This window comes from Podarcis cretensis (assembly GCF_951804945.1).
Source record: "Podarcis cretensis genome assembly, chromosome: 2".
NCBI classification, from domain to species: domain Eukaryota; kingdom Metazoa; phylum Chordata; class Lepidosauria; order Squamata; family Lacertidae; genus Podarcis; species Podarcis cretensis.
In genome coordinates this window covers 126237140-126252301 of record NC_137171.1, presented here as the reverse complement: position 1 = coordinate 126252301, position 15162 = coordinate 126237140, and the positions used below count along the sequence as shown (strand labels likewise).

Genomic DNA, 15162 nt, shown 5'->3' with positions numbered 1-15162 from the left:
GTACTCCAAGTCAGGAGAACAATGCGTGTCCATTTGTTTAATGTCCGAGCTCCAGTTGTTATTTATATAAACGCAGATTCCTCCTCCCCTACTCTTCCCGGATTCGGCGGTTCTATCCGCTCTAATTACTGAGCGTCCTTCTAGCTGCAAAAGTCCCTGTGGAAAGGAGGAATCCAGCCACGTCTCTAAAAGGACCATAACACAACAGTCCCGGATACTTTTCTGCCGAGAGGTAATAAGTTCCAACTCCTCTACCTTGTTGGGTAAAGATCTAACATTTGATACAAGGAGACTTGGCAGTGCAGGCTTGTGAGGATTTTTACTTAGCCTCACTCGTAGTCTGGCCCTACAGCCCCTCTTCTGCTTACGCCCTCTCCGTTTTCTTTTCTTTCTGGCCAGGAGAGCAAGGGGAGTATCCCAAGGATATGCAAGATATGGAGGCTCTCTGATAAGCTCAGCTGGAATGTTGTAGGTTAAGACCTCCTGGCTGCAGCCTTCTCTGCCGATACTTAAGAGCTCTTGACGACTATAAATTACTTGTCCCTGAGTGTTCACAGTCCATAGCAGCAGTAAGTTCACAGATAAAAATAAAACACAACTCACTGAAAACCGGTCTTCGGAGTGCCGAGCCGCTGCAAGTGCTTGCGCCGCCATCTTCCCTTGCATATCTTGAGACAATTGTGATATTTTTACGCATGTATCAAAAGTGAGAAAATGTCCTTGCAATTCAACTCTTCCCCCCTTTGTCAGCCCCACTCCCCCAGCAGTCTATATCCTTTGAAAGAGATAGCTGTGGGCATTTTGAAAACTCTGGTGTCTGTTGTTGCAGGTCTTGTGATGGCGAAGAACTGAGCTGAGGGGTTGTTGCTGCTTTTTCATCATTGCACATCTGTAGAAGTGATATCCTGTAAGGGGTTAGGGTTTTTTAGGGACTTAAAAGACAGTTAGAAAAAGGAGGAGCAAAAACCCCCTCCCCATGAAAATCTCCTTGAGTTATTAGCTGCAAATAATAAAATCTTAGCATGTTAAGCATTTTACTCATTTTAATATTATTATCACATTTTCATATAATTACTGTTATTATCTGCTAAGTTTGTTTGCTTTCCTTCAGTTAGTTTTTGTTGTTGTTTTTTCATATTATTAAATAAAAAATTACTCCGCATGTATAGAAAAGAACTGTAAAAAATACAACAAAGGTTAAAAAAATAAAAAAGAAAGCAAAAAATTAGATTACCATTCAGATGAAAACAGACTTGACACAAAGACATCAGATTCAGAAAATAATTATTATTAAATAATACAAAGATATTATCAAAACCACACAGATTACTACTGGACTAAAAAAAATGGAAAAATAATGGAAAAAAGCTTAAAATTCAGCATGTGCTATCTGATAAGTAGAACTTGATGAAAATGACTTTCAACATGTGATGGACATGTCCCCAAAGTAACACACACACACACACACACACACACACACACACACACACACAATGACCTATGAGGAACCAAAAATAAGTAAATGCTAAGACACCCAATTTTTAAGAAACCTGAAGTAACCTGTTTTGGCATTCTAATATCCCAAATGAAAATAAAAGAGTGTTTCTTTATGTGACAACATCAATTAGAATGTTAATAGCAAAATACTGGGAAATGACTTAATACCAAGAAAAATGAATGGCAATTTAAAGTTGTGCAAGTACCTTGAACTAGCCAAAATGACAGAATTAATAAGAAATGATCAGGCAAAAGGTAAACAAATACCATTCCACAAACAATGTTTGGTTGTGCTTCGATTAATTTCATAGACATCATGGAAAGACGGATTAAATAGATGAAAACAGATTATTTGTAACTTAAAAAGTGTCAAAGCCACAAAGAGATGGAAGTCACTAATATAGCAGGGATTCAGACTTGTTTCACAGAACAGAAAGTTGCTGTGGGAGAAAAAGGGACAAAACTTTTTTTATCGGGGTTCACATATCCTGTTAAAAGGGAAAATTATTGCATGTGAGAAGTCTGTCAGGAAATGCTGTTCCTAAAATGCACACAAAGCCTGTTATAAAAGTTAAATCTCATGGGGGGGGGAGGACTAGTCAAGAGTGGAACTCACAATGGGAGCGCTTTGATATTTACCTGTGAAAAGAATTTGGCATGTTAAGATTTGGAACCTGGAAAACTCTTGACTTTTGATGGGCTAGTTTTTGTTGTTGTTGTTTTTTTAAACACTTTTGTCTTACGTAGCCCCTGGAGCAAAAGACACATTAAGGGTGTTTTCCCTCAATGGTTCCAAGTTTTTTACATAAGGAAATTTGGACAATTTTCTCCCTGCAGCCCAAGTTCTGGAAACCTCCTCTCTCCACCCTACAGTTCCCCCTCCTTCCTCTCTCTCTCTCTCTCTCTCTCTCTCTCTCTCTTTTTTTGACTGATCTAGCCTCTGTGTATGTGCAGAGTTCATGTCTCAGCAAACCTTTTATACTATTGAAAATGTTGCATCCTTTGGCTAAATTACCATTTGAATAAGGGAAGGGAAGGGTATGGAGTAGATTTTAAAAATAGCGTTAGATTTTTAAACAAAAAAGAGAAACTGAGCAATTAAAGTATTCAATAAAATTAGCAATTGTAGCCCAAGCAAAAGGGACTGCTTCCTTTATGTACAGGAAAGGGCTAATATCCCTCTGGCCATTCGCGGAACAATCTGCCACGCCCTTATATATGGGAAAAAATGGCCAGAGAGTCAGAATTCATAAGATCTTAATATTCTCAGTCATTTCAGCCTTACCATTTGCAGACAAAATTTTCCTGCCCTTTATTTACAGGATGGTCAAGGCTACTCAATTATATGTCAAGGCTCATTCTACTTGATTACTGTATATGAATTTGTTTGTGCTTAAACTTTGAGTAGACCTTTAAGCCTGATTTTTGTAAATAATAGACGAAATGATAAACACTGTAATCACTCAAATGCTTGATATTACCAGTTGTGCTTCAAAACATCATGGCTTCACCTCTCACGTTTTTAAAACTAAAGAGCAAAGCTAGGCTAAATTTCAACTCCATCACCACACCAGAATTTAAGAATTACCCTTCAATCCTCCAATGCTTGCAGACACATGTCCTTCCACACAGCCCCAAATTGGGAGAGTTGAAAGGGACCCTGGGGTCATCTAGTCTAACCCTCCAAAATATAGGGCTCACAGCTAGATTTCACAGCATGATTTGTACTACCAAAGACATATACATTTAAGTACAGATTTTCAACTGGGAAAGGAAACATCTATGCTCCTATCACGTACTAAGGAAGAGGAAAAGAAAAGTACCCGACTTTACACAGAACCGTTTTTGCAGATCTTGAGATAGTTTGAGTGAGTTTGCTTCCTTAGACTAGAGAATATTTAAAGGAAGGTTGAAGTGAACAGTTTTTCTTTTTTTCTTTTTTCTAAGATAGGGAGAGGATCTTTTATTTAGCACAGTTAAAACAGCCATAGATTTGATTTAAAGGGAATACAAAAGTGAACATTTTTTTTTCTCCTGAACTTGCAGAGGAATAGTAAGCCTAATTTAGATTATTATTATTATTATTATTTTTAAATAACTACACATAGGAAAGTGAGATGCAGGATACCTTAGGAAAAATTGCTCCCCCCTCTTTGCAGTTTCCTTTAAAGGATGCTTACTCGGGAGTAAATTTACCTGGCACAGAAGTAAGAAGGGAGAAAAAACTGAAAGAGACAGAATGAAACAAGGGGGGCATTTTCTAAGAAAAGAGGCCAGGAAGTCTTATAGAGACTGATATCAGGAGCCTTACAATAACTCTTCTGTCCAACCAAATCAAAGTTAAAACTGGACTCAGATATTTTCCTTAGAAGGAAGACCATACTTTCATAGGCATATGCTTAATGAAGTACATACAAGGAGGAAGACTCTTTTGAGCCTCTCTCAAATAACAAGCATTTATATTTATATATATATATATATATATATATAACATAACAAATAACAAACACTACATTCTCATTTTTGACTTGTTTAAGATTGATAAGGTCCAGCATGGCTTCCCTAGATTTAAATTTGAAGCAAGCTTGCAGTTTAAACTATGCGCACTTAAGAAAGGCAGTCTGTCAGAGACAGAAGGAACAGACAACACACATAACAGACAACATGTAAACATACATATTTTCATATATGTATTAACAGACAACACACATAACAACATGTAAACATATATATTCTCATATATGTATTAACAGACAACACACATAACAGACAACATGTAAACATATATATTCTCATTCTTTAGTTGGTTATTGCAAGGAGTTGGGCCGCTCCCTTTGGCTTCATTAAGTGAAATTAGTAGGAAGGTCCCACATGGTTTTAAGAGCCTCCTTGCCTCTTCAAACACAACCAGTTAACCAAACTGGCAGGGCTCACAATGCTTAGTTGACTAGGTACCCCTTTATATATGCATGCGTTGTTGTTGTTTTTTCTTTTCCTTGTTGCTTGGCAACTTCCTAACAATTTAACGAGCTTCACCCACTCGGTTCCTTTTTCTATTCCTTTCCTATTTCCTATTTAATAACCTGGGGTCCTTTTCCACTCTGCCGATCCTGCCCAATTCCTCATGGGCTATCCCTCCTGGCAACCTCCTACCTATCGTCACAATCTCAGGAAAAGGGGCCCTACTGAACGCCCGCGCCGTGCGGTGCCAGATCGGGTGATCCCTGGATAGAGTTTTGAACCGAAAACCCCCTTGCTTTTGGAAGCGGGCTCACATACGATACACGTGTTACGTGGCACCGACCAGTGCGGCTGGGATTGGGATAGAAAGCCAGAACCCTTCCTGCCCCCTCCGTAAGGGCGCTCGGGAAGTTCAGAAGAAGAACTCCAGCCCCTTGCTTTCAACTGAGATGCCCGTTGCAGAGAGTCGGCTGTCTTTCCAAGCCGGGTCTCTCCGTCTTACTTTTGGACTCTCAATTGGTGCGGCTGACTGGAGGGTTTGAGAGGAGAAAGAGATAGAGCTCAGAACCCCCCTTTTGGGTCGAGCAGCAGTCCACGGTCTCTCTCACCAATTGGACCAAGAGATAGGCGAGAAGGAGCGATAGAGAGGAGAGCAGAGAATTCAGTTGCCAGGAGACTTCCACCCCCTTCCCACCAGTGCACTGGATTTTCATTTTCCTTCCTTATACTCACGCGTCCTTTATGATGATCCCGGGATCGATGAATAAGCCGGCTGGATCCCTCTTTGCTCTCCGACTGAACTCCTGGGGCTTTTGATTACCGCCCGGAAGATGGCCGGGGGTCCAAAGGATCTTCCCAGGCAAAATGGCCTGGTGCCGGCTGAAGATTTCAGGGCCCCCGGTCAGCAACGCGGGAGAACCGCATGCCCCACGTTGGGCGCCAACTGTTACGGCTAAAATCTGGGTGCGGGGCTACACTGCCACCCAGCTCGTCGGACTAAGTGTCCGCGGGTCCCTGCGGAAGAAGATGAGCTGAGCCGGACAGGAGCAAAATGCGGAGATCCAAGGTTTATTGCGCAACAGGTTCAAGATGAGATTGAACAGCGAGAAAGGGTTGACATGAGTTTTTGAAACTCCCTCCATGTCCCAGAATACAATGCAAAACATGTCATGAATACATTAAAGAGAGGTTTGGTTACACGGATTACATCATGACTATATTAAAGGGAGGTTGGGTTACACACATTAACATATGGAGGAGGGAGGGGGGAATATGCAGAGTTGGAGATATGCACAGATAAACACTTCCTGAGAAGACAATGGTCCCAAATATGCATAATCTGCCACCTCACATTGCCTGGAGGAAAGGCTGATCAGAGCGATTTGACAGAGCGATTTGACAGAGTCAGTGTGGTGTAGTGGTTAAGAGCGGTAGTCTCGTAATCTGGGGAACCGGGTTTGCGTCTCCGCTCCTCCACATGCAGCTGCTGGGTGACCTTGGGCCAGTCACACTTCTTTGAAGTCTCTCAGCCCCACTCACCTCACAGAGTGTTTATTGTGGGGGAGGAAGGGAAAGGAGAATGTTAGCCACTTTGAGACTCCTTAAAGGGAGTGAAAGGCGGTATATCAAATCCAAACTCTTCTTCTTCTTCATTAGTTTCTATGAATTTTATAGATTTTAGTCCCTTTTGACATTGACAATTGGGAATGAATGGATATATTGTAGCGAAGAAGAAGGTAAAGAAGACATGCCCCCTCCGTATCACGGCCAAGACCACATAACAACACCAGTCTTGAAAAACCTACACTGGCTCCCAGTATGTTTCCGAGCACAATTCAAAGTGTTGGTGCTGACCTTTAAACCCTAAGCGGCCTTGGCCCAGTAGACCTGAAGGAGCATCACCACCCCCATCGTTTTGCCTGGACAATGAGGTCCAGCTCCGAGGGGCTTCTGGCGGTTCCCTCACTGTGAGAAGCGAAGTTACAGGGAGCCAGGCAGAGGGCCGTCTCAGTAGTGGTGCCTGCTCTGTGGAAAGCCCTCCCATCATATATCAAAGAAATAAACAACTACCTGATGTTTAGAAGACATCTGAAGGCAGCTCTGTTTAAGGAAGGTTTTAATGATTGATGTTGTCATGTATTTTTTAATATTCTGTTGGAAGCCACCCAGAATGGCTGGGGTTAATAATAATAATAATAATAATAATAATAATAATAATTATTATTATTTTGAACTAATTCTTCAGTCATGCTTCTGGGGAGTCTTCCTGCAAGCAGACCACTGTGTACACAAGGGTTTCACAAACCTGGGTTTCCATCTCTTTTTGGAAGACAACTGCTAAAGACATAGGAAAAACAATCATTGGAAAACAACTAAATAGACTTCCGGTCGGCGCCAGCGTTTAATGGCGGTCCGAGCCTCGAGCTCCGAGGCAGGACTGCTTCGCTAGTTCGGGTCTTACCCGCTACGGCGAGCGGGGGACCCCTAAAATCACAGGCGCGGAGCCTGTGAACAAAGGAGATTCGGTGGGCACCTTTTGCGCCCCCCGGCATTGTGAAGGAGCCTTTTTAAAGGCTTCTGAGCGGCATCGGGGTAAGCGCGGTGCTGAGAGTCGTCACCCAGCTAGCGGAGTGAAGCCGCGTCGCCATGAACGGAGAGCGCCGATTCCTTCCTGTAACTGGAAATTGACTACAACACCCGTGAGTAAGATTGGAAATTGACGGGACACTAAAAGAAATTTGGCTGAAAACGGGGAAGGCATAAATTAAGGAAGTCTGCCTCCCCGGAGCTGCAGGAGAAACAAAGCAACGAAAAACCAAGCTGCATTTGAAGGGAACTTTTCTTTTTTTTTAAGCTGTCAAACTGACATCGGACTAAATCTCCCCCCCGACAGGCAGGAGAAGGGGGGAAGGGATTGGGACATTGTTAACCTGCCGGAAAATTACTGGGAAAATAAGACCTTCCACTGTCAAACCCCCCCAGGACGGGCTGCCCAAACAAGACACCGGGATATGAACTGTCAAATTCTTTAAAGTGGGGGCTTCTTTGTAACAAAGTTACTGGACCTTAGATTTACCCTGTTGCATTTTGGCTACATAGAAGACAGAGACTTTACGGTTTGGACATTGGAAATTACTGGCTACTGTTATACTTTCTTGCTTCTTTGGTTTTTTTTTTCTTGCCATTTGGATACAATTGAATGCTCCCTCTAGAGGGTCTTAAGTGAAACTGTTGCATTAGGAGAAGTAACAGTGGGATTTTCCACTTGGAAACTAACTCTGTGAAAACGACCTTGAGGATATGAGTGGCCCTACAGAAGAGATAGTAACAAGGCTTAAAGCAAAACAATCCCAGAAGAAAAGGGGCTCCATATCAGGAACTGCACCAGCTGCACAGGAAAAAACAGCAACTTCTATGGATCCTATGACACAGGCACTCCTTAAAATAAATCAATCTCTGGAAGCACTGACAAAGTTATCGACAGAGAACTCCAAAAAATTAACAGAGTTGACAACAAGACTAGATGTTAATACAGCCAGTGTATTAACACAGATTCTATAAATAGATTAATCCAGGAGAGCTCTGAAACACGAAAGATTGCAGAAAGTGCAAAAACTACGGCTGAGGAGACAAGGGAAAAGTTTGGGCCTATTATTAAAAAAGTGAATGAGCATGATGCAGCCCTCTCTTTATTGGAACTTCAGAGGAAAGAGAAGAATTTAAAACTTAGACTGGTTCCTGAAGGGGAAGGGGACAACCTTGTGGAATTCCTTACAGAGAACTTTGCAGTTTTTTGGCAAGAGGAATGGGCGGAAGATGATGAATTTGAGATAACAACAGCCTTCCGGCTGGGCAGGAGGCAGGACAAGAAACCAAGGGATTGTCTAATTACACTGAGATCAAAAGAAGAAAGAGATAAAATATTGAACTACACTATCAAAAGGCACTGGTGATCCAAAACTGTCAAATACAGATTTTTAAAGGGTAAAATACCTGGGGTTAAACTTAACATCCAAGAATGTGAACCTATTTAAGGATAATTATGAAAAAAGTTGGGCAGAGGTAAAGAAGGATCTGGAAATATGGTCAAGGTTGAAACTTTCCTTGTTTAGGCCGAATTGCTACTATTAAGATGAATGTATTGCCTAGAATGCTGTTTTTATTCCAGACGTTGCAGATTTTGGACAAGATGGACTGTTTCAAGAAGTGGCAGAAAGACATATCAAAATTTGTCTGGCAGGGCAAAAAGCCCAGAATTAAATTTAAGATTTTAACTGATGCAAAGGATAGAGGGGGGTTTGCCCTGCCGGACTTAAGACTTTATTATGAATCGGCAGCTTTTTGCTGGTTGAAACACTGGCTACTTCTTGAGAACACTGACATTTTGGACCTGGAAGGGTACGACAATAGCTTTGGTTGGCATGCATACTTATGGTATGACAAGGTAAAGGTGTATAAAAGTTTTAAAAACCATATTGTAAGGAAAGCATTGTATAATGTTTGGATTAGATATAAAGATCTGCTGGAAAGTAAAACCCCTAGGTGGGTGTCACCAATGGAAGCTAGGGAAGTAAAAAAGCTTAATATGGACTCTAAATGGCCAAAATATCATGAGATTCTAGAATATGATGGTGAAAGGGTGAAACTTCAGAGTTATGAGAAACTAAAGCCTAAGGTTCGAGATTGGTTGCACTACCATCAGATAAATGAGACATTTAAACAGGACAGGAAAATAGGATTCCAGAAAGAGAAGTCAAAACTAGAAACAGAACTGTTGGAACCCAATACTAAGAACTTATCAAAAATGTATAACTTGCTGTTGAAATGGAATACACAGGATGAAACGGTGAAATCAGCAATGATTAAATGGGCACAAGATATTGGTCATGATATCATGTTTGCTGACTGGGAACAGTTATGGACCACCGGTATTAAATTTACTGCATGTAATGCTTTAAAAGAAAACATTATGAAAATGATCTATCGGTGGTACATGACCCCAGTCAAGCTTGCAAAAATTTACCATTTGCCTAATAATAAGTGTTGGAAATGTAATGAGACTGAAGGCACTTTCTACCACCTTTGGTGGACCTGCCCAAAGGTTAAAGCTTTCTGGGAAATGATCTATAATGAAATTAAGAAGGTCCTTAAGTGGACTTTTCCTAAGAAACCAGAGGCTTTCCTCTTGGGCATGGTTGGCCAAGTGGTGTTAAGGAAGGATAGGACTTTCTTTATGTATGCCACTACAGCAGCAAGAATTCTACTGGCAAAGTATTGGAAGACGCAAGAACTACCTACTCTGGAAGAATGGCAAACAAAGGTGATTGACTTTATGGGACTGGCCGAGATGACGGGCAGAATCCGTGACCAGGGGAAAGAGACAGTGGAAGAGGACTGGAAGAAATTTAAAATATATCTTAAAAATAATTGTAAAATTGAGGAATGTTAAGATGTCAGGGGGTAAGAGGTAAAGAATTGCAGCAGTAATCAAAAAAACTAAAGGAATCTTTATGAAAGGGAATTAAGATAATGGACCTAAGGGTTGCTAAAGAACCATCAAACAAGGATGCAGGGATGGGGAGGTATGGGGAAGTCAAAAGAAAGAAGGGTATGAAATGATGAGTTTGAAGTTATATTGTTTTGTATTGTTTTTGTTATCTGTGTGAAAAACGAATAAAAATTATTAAAAAAAAAAGGAAAACAACTAAATATATTTATTTATTTATTTATATAAATAAATAAATAATAATAATAAATATTTATGAAGACAACCCAGTTTAGGGAAGTTTTTTATGTTGATGTTTCATCGTGTAAATAAATAATAATAGTCACACATAGGTATATACGTATATTATTTAAACTACACAAATAATTGTAATAAATCAGCACGGCCCCTGCGTCTTATGACTGCCTCCTTATTACCTAGCCCAGTCTTAAGGAGACATGGATTATGTCCTTCTTCTTCTTCAACCTAACTCTATTAAACTGATACAATAACAAAAGTAAGTAAGGGGAAATAAGTGTGCAGCTGCCACCCTGCTGTGGAGGGAAACATAAATCCATCAGCTCATACACAACTAGGAAGCCCCCCACTCCCGCCCCCATTTCCACTCTCCGCTGGGGGGAGAGAGGCGACTTGGGGGGAGGAGGGGCCAAGAGCAGGAGGCCAGAGGCGGCGCCATCTCTTCCTGTTTCCATCCCAACACAGGCAAGGGCTGCTCTGCGAACGTAGCTCTAGAGGCGCGCGCCTTCGACAAGGAACCCGAAGTGTCTATAGGTCGGAAGTTTCCAGGGGGCCCAAAGTGAAAAGTGGGAGGTTTTCCGAAGGGGAGGAGGGGTGTGGGTTGACTCGTTCCCCCCACCCCCCTACTCCGCTTTATTTTGGGGGGAAGGACACCGGAACAGCGAGCAAGGGAGGCGGAGGTCCAGAGAGGACAAAGAGGTAAGGAGGCTGCGGGGGGAAAGGGGGCGATTTAGGGGGAAGGGAAAGAGGAGAAGACAGAGACCCCTCCCGGGAACAGAGCCATAGCTAGGGGGGTGGCCAGCCGGGGGTGGCGGCTGTTTTTTGCACCAGGTGACGCCTCCAGCAGGGCGCCGTTGAGGATGTCTTTGTGGGGACGCAAATATCCCCAATTTGGTCTTTGACTCGGGGGAAATCCAGCCTAGTTTCACCCCTGCCCGCAAAAAAGCCCCTCTCCTGGGCCTCATAAGCAGGGGCTCCGATCCCCGCAATCCTGCTGCGAAGCGGGGGCCCAACACCTGCAGGGATTGCGTGGCAGGATCTCCTTTGCAGCCCCCCACCCACCCATGTTTCTTTTTCCTGGGGGTCCAGGAGGTGCTCAAGGCCCCCGATCCATGCACTCCAGCTGCCATCTCCTTTGCAGCGCCCTCCCCTCCGCACGAGTCTCTTTTCCCCGGGGGCTCAAGCCATTCTCGGCAGCCCTGCACCCCTTGGGCGCCTTTGCGAGAAGGAAAACGTGATGCCCACCAACGGGGTCCCCCCCCCCTGGATTTGATCCCAGGACCCAAACATGAGGCGCCCCGCTCTCTGCCGTTCCCCGCCTGGCCGGAATCCCTCAAGGCGCAGGAGCGGAGTCCACGAAAGGGTTAAAGGAAGTGAAATAGGGCTGGATAGAGCCCCCCCTCCCTCTCCCGCCTCCCTGCCCGTCTTGGGAGGCTCCTCCGGATGGAGAGGTTGGTGCGCCCGGGAGAGATTCGGCGCAGAGGGCGAGGGGTGAGCGGTGCCAAGGGGGTTTCTGGGCGCAGGGGAGACTGTGGGGCACAGGGGAGCAGGGCAGAGGAAACTGGGGGGCTGAGGGAGGAATGGCAGCATCCCTGGGAGATAGAAGCCCAGTCGAGCAGAGAGGGAGAGAGGGAGGGAGACTCTTCCTTTTGGAGAGATGTCACCATCCTTGGGCAGCGGAGGAGGAATCTCCAGTGGTGGGTCTCCCTTGGCTTCTCCCTCCTGCCCAGGAATCTGCCACTCCTTCAAGTCAACCGGAGAGAGAGAGTTGTCCCTGATGGTGGGGTTTTTCCCACTGATTTCCCCCACCTTTCCCCCCATGGAAGCTCCATCCTCTCCCCACTGATCCTCGAAAGCTACTGCATGGCTGGCTGTGGGCTGCCTTATACCAAGTCAAACCCTTGGTCCACCTTGGAGAGCAGAAGAGAGAAAAAGGTGGAAGGTCCTGGGAGGGAGGGGGGAGGCCTTCTCCAAAGCGGCTCTTTGCTTCTGGAAGCCCGCCCAGGAAGTAGCCAGAGACCTCTTCCTCTCTCTCAGGCTCCCATCCTTAAGTGTTTCCACTGCATGGTTCATCAGTGGTGCTGGTGCTGATGATGCATATATACCAATTCAACAATGTGGGAGGAGGATGCTATAGAAAGGCTTTTAGGGTTTATATATAAGTATATCCAGAAGGCATTTCTTATTAGTTTTATTTATTGTAGGCAATGTCAGAGTGAGATACGATCTATCAGCATCCATAGATCCATAATCCGTCCCAGTCTGGGGCATTTCCATGATAGACAATATCTGTGGCTGGAGGCTCTACACCCAGGGCTGTACATCTGCAGGCCTGGAATTGCCAGTATTACAGGCAAGGGTTGGGAACTTGCCAAATTTACAGACTGTATGTGAGTTTGTGTGAGGGGTGACTGTTTACAGCAACCGTGTAAGTTTCTCCATCCGTAACTTTTCATGAGCCGATAATGCGGTAGGAATTCCAAAATAACTACGCAAAATCGACAAAGATAATGGAGATTGCGAGTCTTCCTGCTCCACAGTCCACATCCTCAGCCTGCAGCCCACACATGCTGAGCTCATAAACCTTTTATTAACGGGACACCAGCTCCTTTGTTATACTTTCTTCAACACATGAATATTTTTGAATACTTTTCCAGTGCCGTAAATAGCACTTCCATTTTACTTATTCTGCACAGGAGAGAATCTGATCTGCAAGTCTGAGCTCAACTCCTTCTTTGAAACAGAAAAATACAGAGACTTTGAGAGGTAAGTCCTTCCTCTTGCCCGGGAGACTGTATCTTGTAGGTCTCGTTTCAGTTTGTGGGAACATGAGAAATGTCCTGCTGGATTAGGATCAGGGCCCACCTCGTCCATCATCCTCTTCTCACAACGACCAGCCAAGGATAAACCCCCCAGCAGGGCCAAGAGCTGTCTCCCCACTCAGGACTCCCAGCCCCTGGGATTCAGATGAATAATTCCTCCGTAGGGGAGGGGGACTAATAGCTGGGAACTGAAGGACTGCTACTGAAATGGTGGGTGGTTCTGAGAAGGTGGACACAATGGAGCTGCCTCAGGAAGTAAATGGTGCAGGATTAGGGAATGTGTGCAGTTGCTTGGAGTGTATGAGGAAGATGTTACACATCACGGAGGAAGGAGGGAACAATACAGATATTTAGCTTTTTCAGAGGAGGAGGAAGATGGAGAAAGTGTGTCCCCCCAGATGTTGTTCCAGTAGAACTCCCATCATCCCTGGCCATTGGCCATCCTTGCTTGGGCTGATGGTGCTTTGAGTCCAACCACATCTGGAGGGCCAGAGGTGTCCCACCTCAGCATAGATGGTTCCTCTAGGAGCTCAGACTCACTTGGGAGGTCCAGGTGGGTGTGGATACCAAGGGTTACTGAGACACATTTTCAGGGATTATGTTTGATGCCTAGGCTCCAAATCCAAGGTGCCCACACTAAATGAAGGTTTTGATGATACCCTCAAAGAGGTCTGGTTTATATTCCAGAAGACGGCCAACCAGGGAATAGATGTGAAGGTTCTGAACTGAGTTACAATCAAGATTCTGAGTTACAGTTCAGGCTGAGAAATGGAGGCAGGGATCCTAAATGTCATCTAAAAATGGTTTCCCCCTCAGGCTCTCTTCTGGTGGAAGCATCTTTGACTGCACCTCCTCTCTCAAAAGTCAGATTCTGTCCTTCCACCCCTTTTGTTGACATCCATCTGCCTCGAGACACAATGTAGAGTCTCCATGAGGTTGAAGTCAAACAGGGGTGTTAGAAGCACAGCCGTGACCCCCGCAGAATACAAGCCTGGGCAGTGTGTGTGTAGGTCCTGGGCTGCCTACACGACAAGGCCATCGTCTCCAGCAGGGTGGCCCCGTTTAAAAATGCACAAATCCGGACAGAGTTGTTGAGCTTTTTAAAAATACAAATTCTCCCCAAAAGAAGCAGCTTTTGAGCTTTCCTGATGTTTCCCACCATAGAAATCTTCGGAATGTAATGGAGTCTGCCAGGCTTCCCTGTGCCGGCTTGAGCCTCAAGCTCTCTTCCTGGCTCCAAGCAGAGTATTGCAGCAGCGGTTTTGCCTTGTGTGGGTGATAAATCCCAGTCTGTACACAGGCTTCTTGCTTAATCTAAGAAGGCTTTCTTATGTACAGAAAAATCATCATAAATCACCCCGGAGATCGGGCGGACATTCTCTCCGGCTCAACAGCTAAAAGCGAAAGTAACTTGCACGCAAAGAAAGATTCCCGTATGTGAACAAAACCAGGCCTCAGGATGTGAGACGTCACACAGAACTGTTTAACCCTGTAAATTCTGGTTCTCCTCACAAGAAACGGCAGCCTTGCCATACGTCTGGGTGGACCTTTTGCCGATCTTGTGAAAATCCTCCTCGATTCCCGGGGGGATGGGGAACAGACCTATGGCAGCCCTACCTTCTCAACCTTCTTGATATGGTCCAAAGGGAAGCAGAGCAATGGCCCCTGGAGTTACCGGAAGGAGGCGTAGAAGGACTCCACCCAACATGCTGCAATGTATTTGGACCGATAGAAGCTCCATATAAAGCACTCAGGAGTCCAGCTGTGTTGCAAGGAGGGCTTTATTCCAGCTGCAGTCCTGCACAATCATAAAGTACCATAAATCAGCCTTCTTACATACAGGGGAGAAGCCATTGTGGAGAAGTCAAGCATACCTCTGTATACAAGCTGGCTATAGACCAATTAGGCAGCGCACCATCTCTTGGGATGCTGACTCACCACATGAAACTGAGTCAGCATTTCCACTTATCATAGTGTTAACTCCTTGATACCCACAACACTCCAACACAATCGTCTTAAGGACTCCACTCTCAATTCGTGTAGCGTTTACTGCTTAGCCTCTTCTTTTAGGATCAGAGTTCTTCGTCTGCTTCTTGGCCTCCCTTCCCAGGTTGATGAGCCTCTCACTTCCTTCTACGA

At 44.5% G+C, this 15162-nt stretch overlaps 2 protein-coding genes across 7 annotated transcripts in view; both read left to right on the top strand.

Annotated features, from left to right (window-relative positions):
* Window positions 1-449, top strand: part of LOC307209892 (uncharacterized protein) — a gene marked incomplete at its 3' end in the record, with an annotated part of 54617 nt that extends 54168 nt beyond the window's left edge. Inside the window, exon 5 of the mRNA XM_079965264.1 lies at window positions 400-449. Within this exon, the coding sequence (XP_079821390.1) occupies window positions 400-449 (50 nt within the window). The remainder of the gene's footprint in view (window positions 1-399) is intronic.
* Window positions 450-10643: 10194 nt separating this feature from the next.
* LOC307207930 (uncharacterized protein) overlaps window positions 10644-15162 on the top strand; it is a 50332-nt gene continuing 45813 nt past the window's right edge. Inside the window, exons 1-3 of one of the 6 annotated variants that reach the window (XR_013834852.1) lie at window positions 10644-10900; window positions 12898-12967; window positions 14188-14341. Coding sequence is in view for 1 of the 6 variants with exons in the window: in XM_079962263.1 (XP_079818389.1) it covers window positions 11490-11692; window positions 12406-12554; window positions 12898-12967 (422 nt within the window). In the remaining 5 variants the exon portion in view is untranslated. Of the gene's footprint in view, window positions 10901-11468; window positions 11693-12405; window positions 12555-12897; window positions 12968-13839; window positions 14342-15162 lie in introns of those variants that run through there. The other 5 variants (XR_013834853.1, XM_079962263.1, XR_013834854.1 and 2 more) reach the window with 5 other exon arrangements.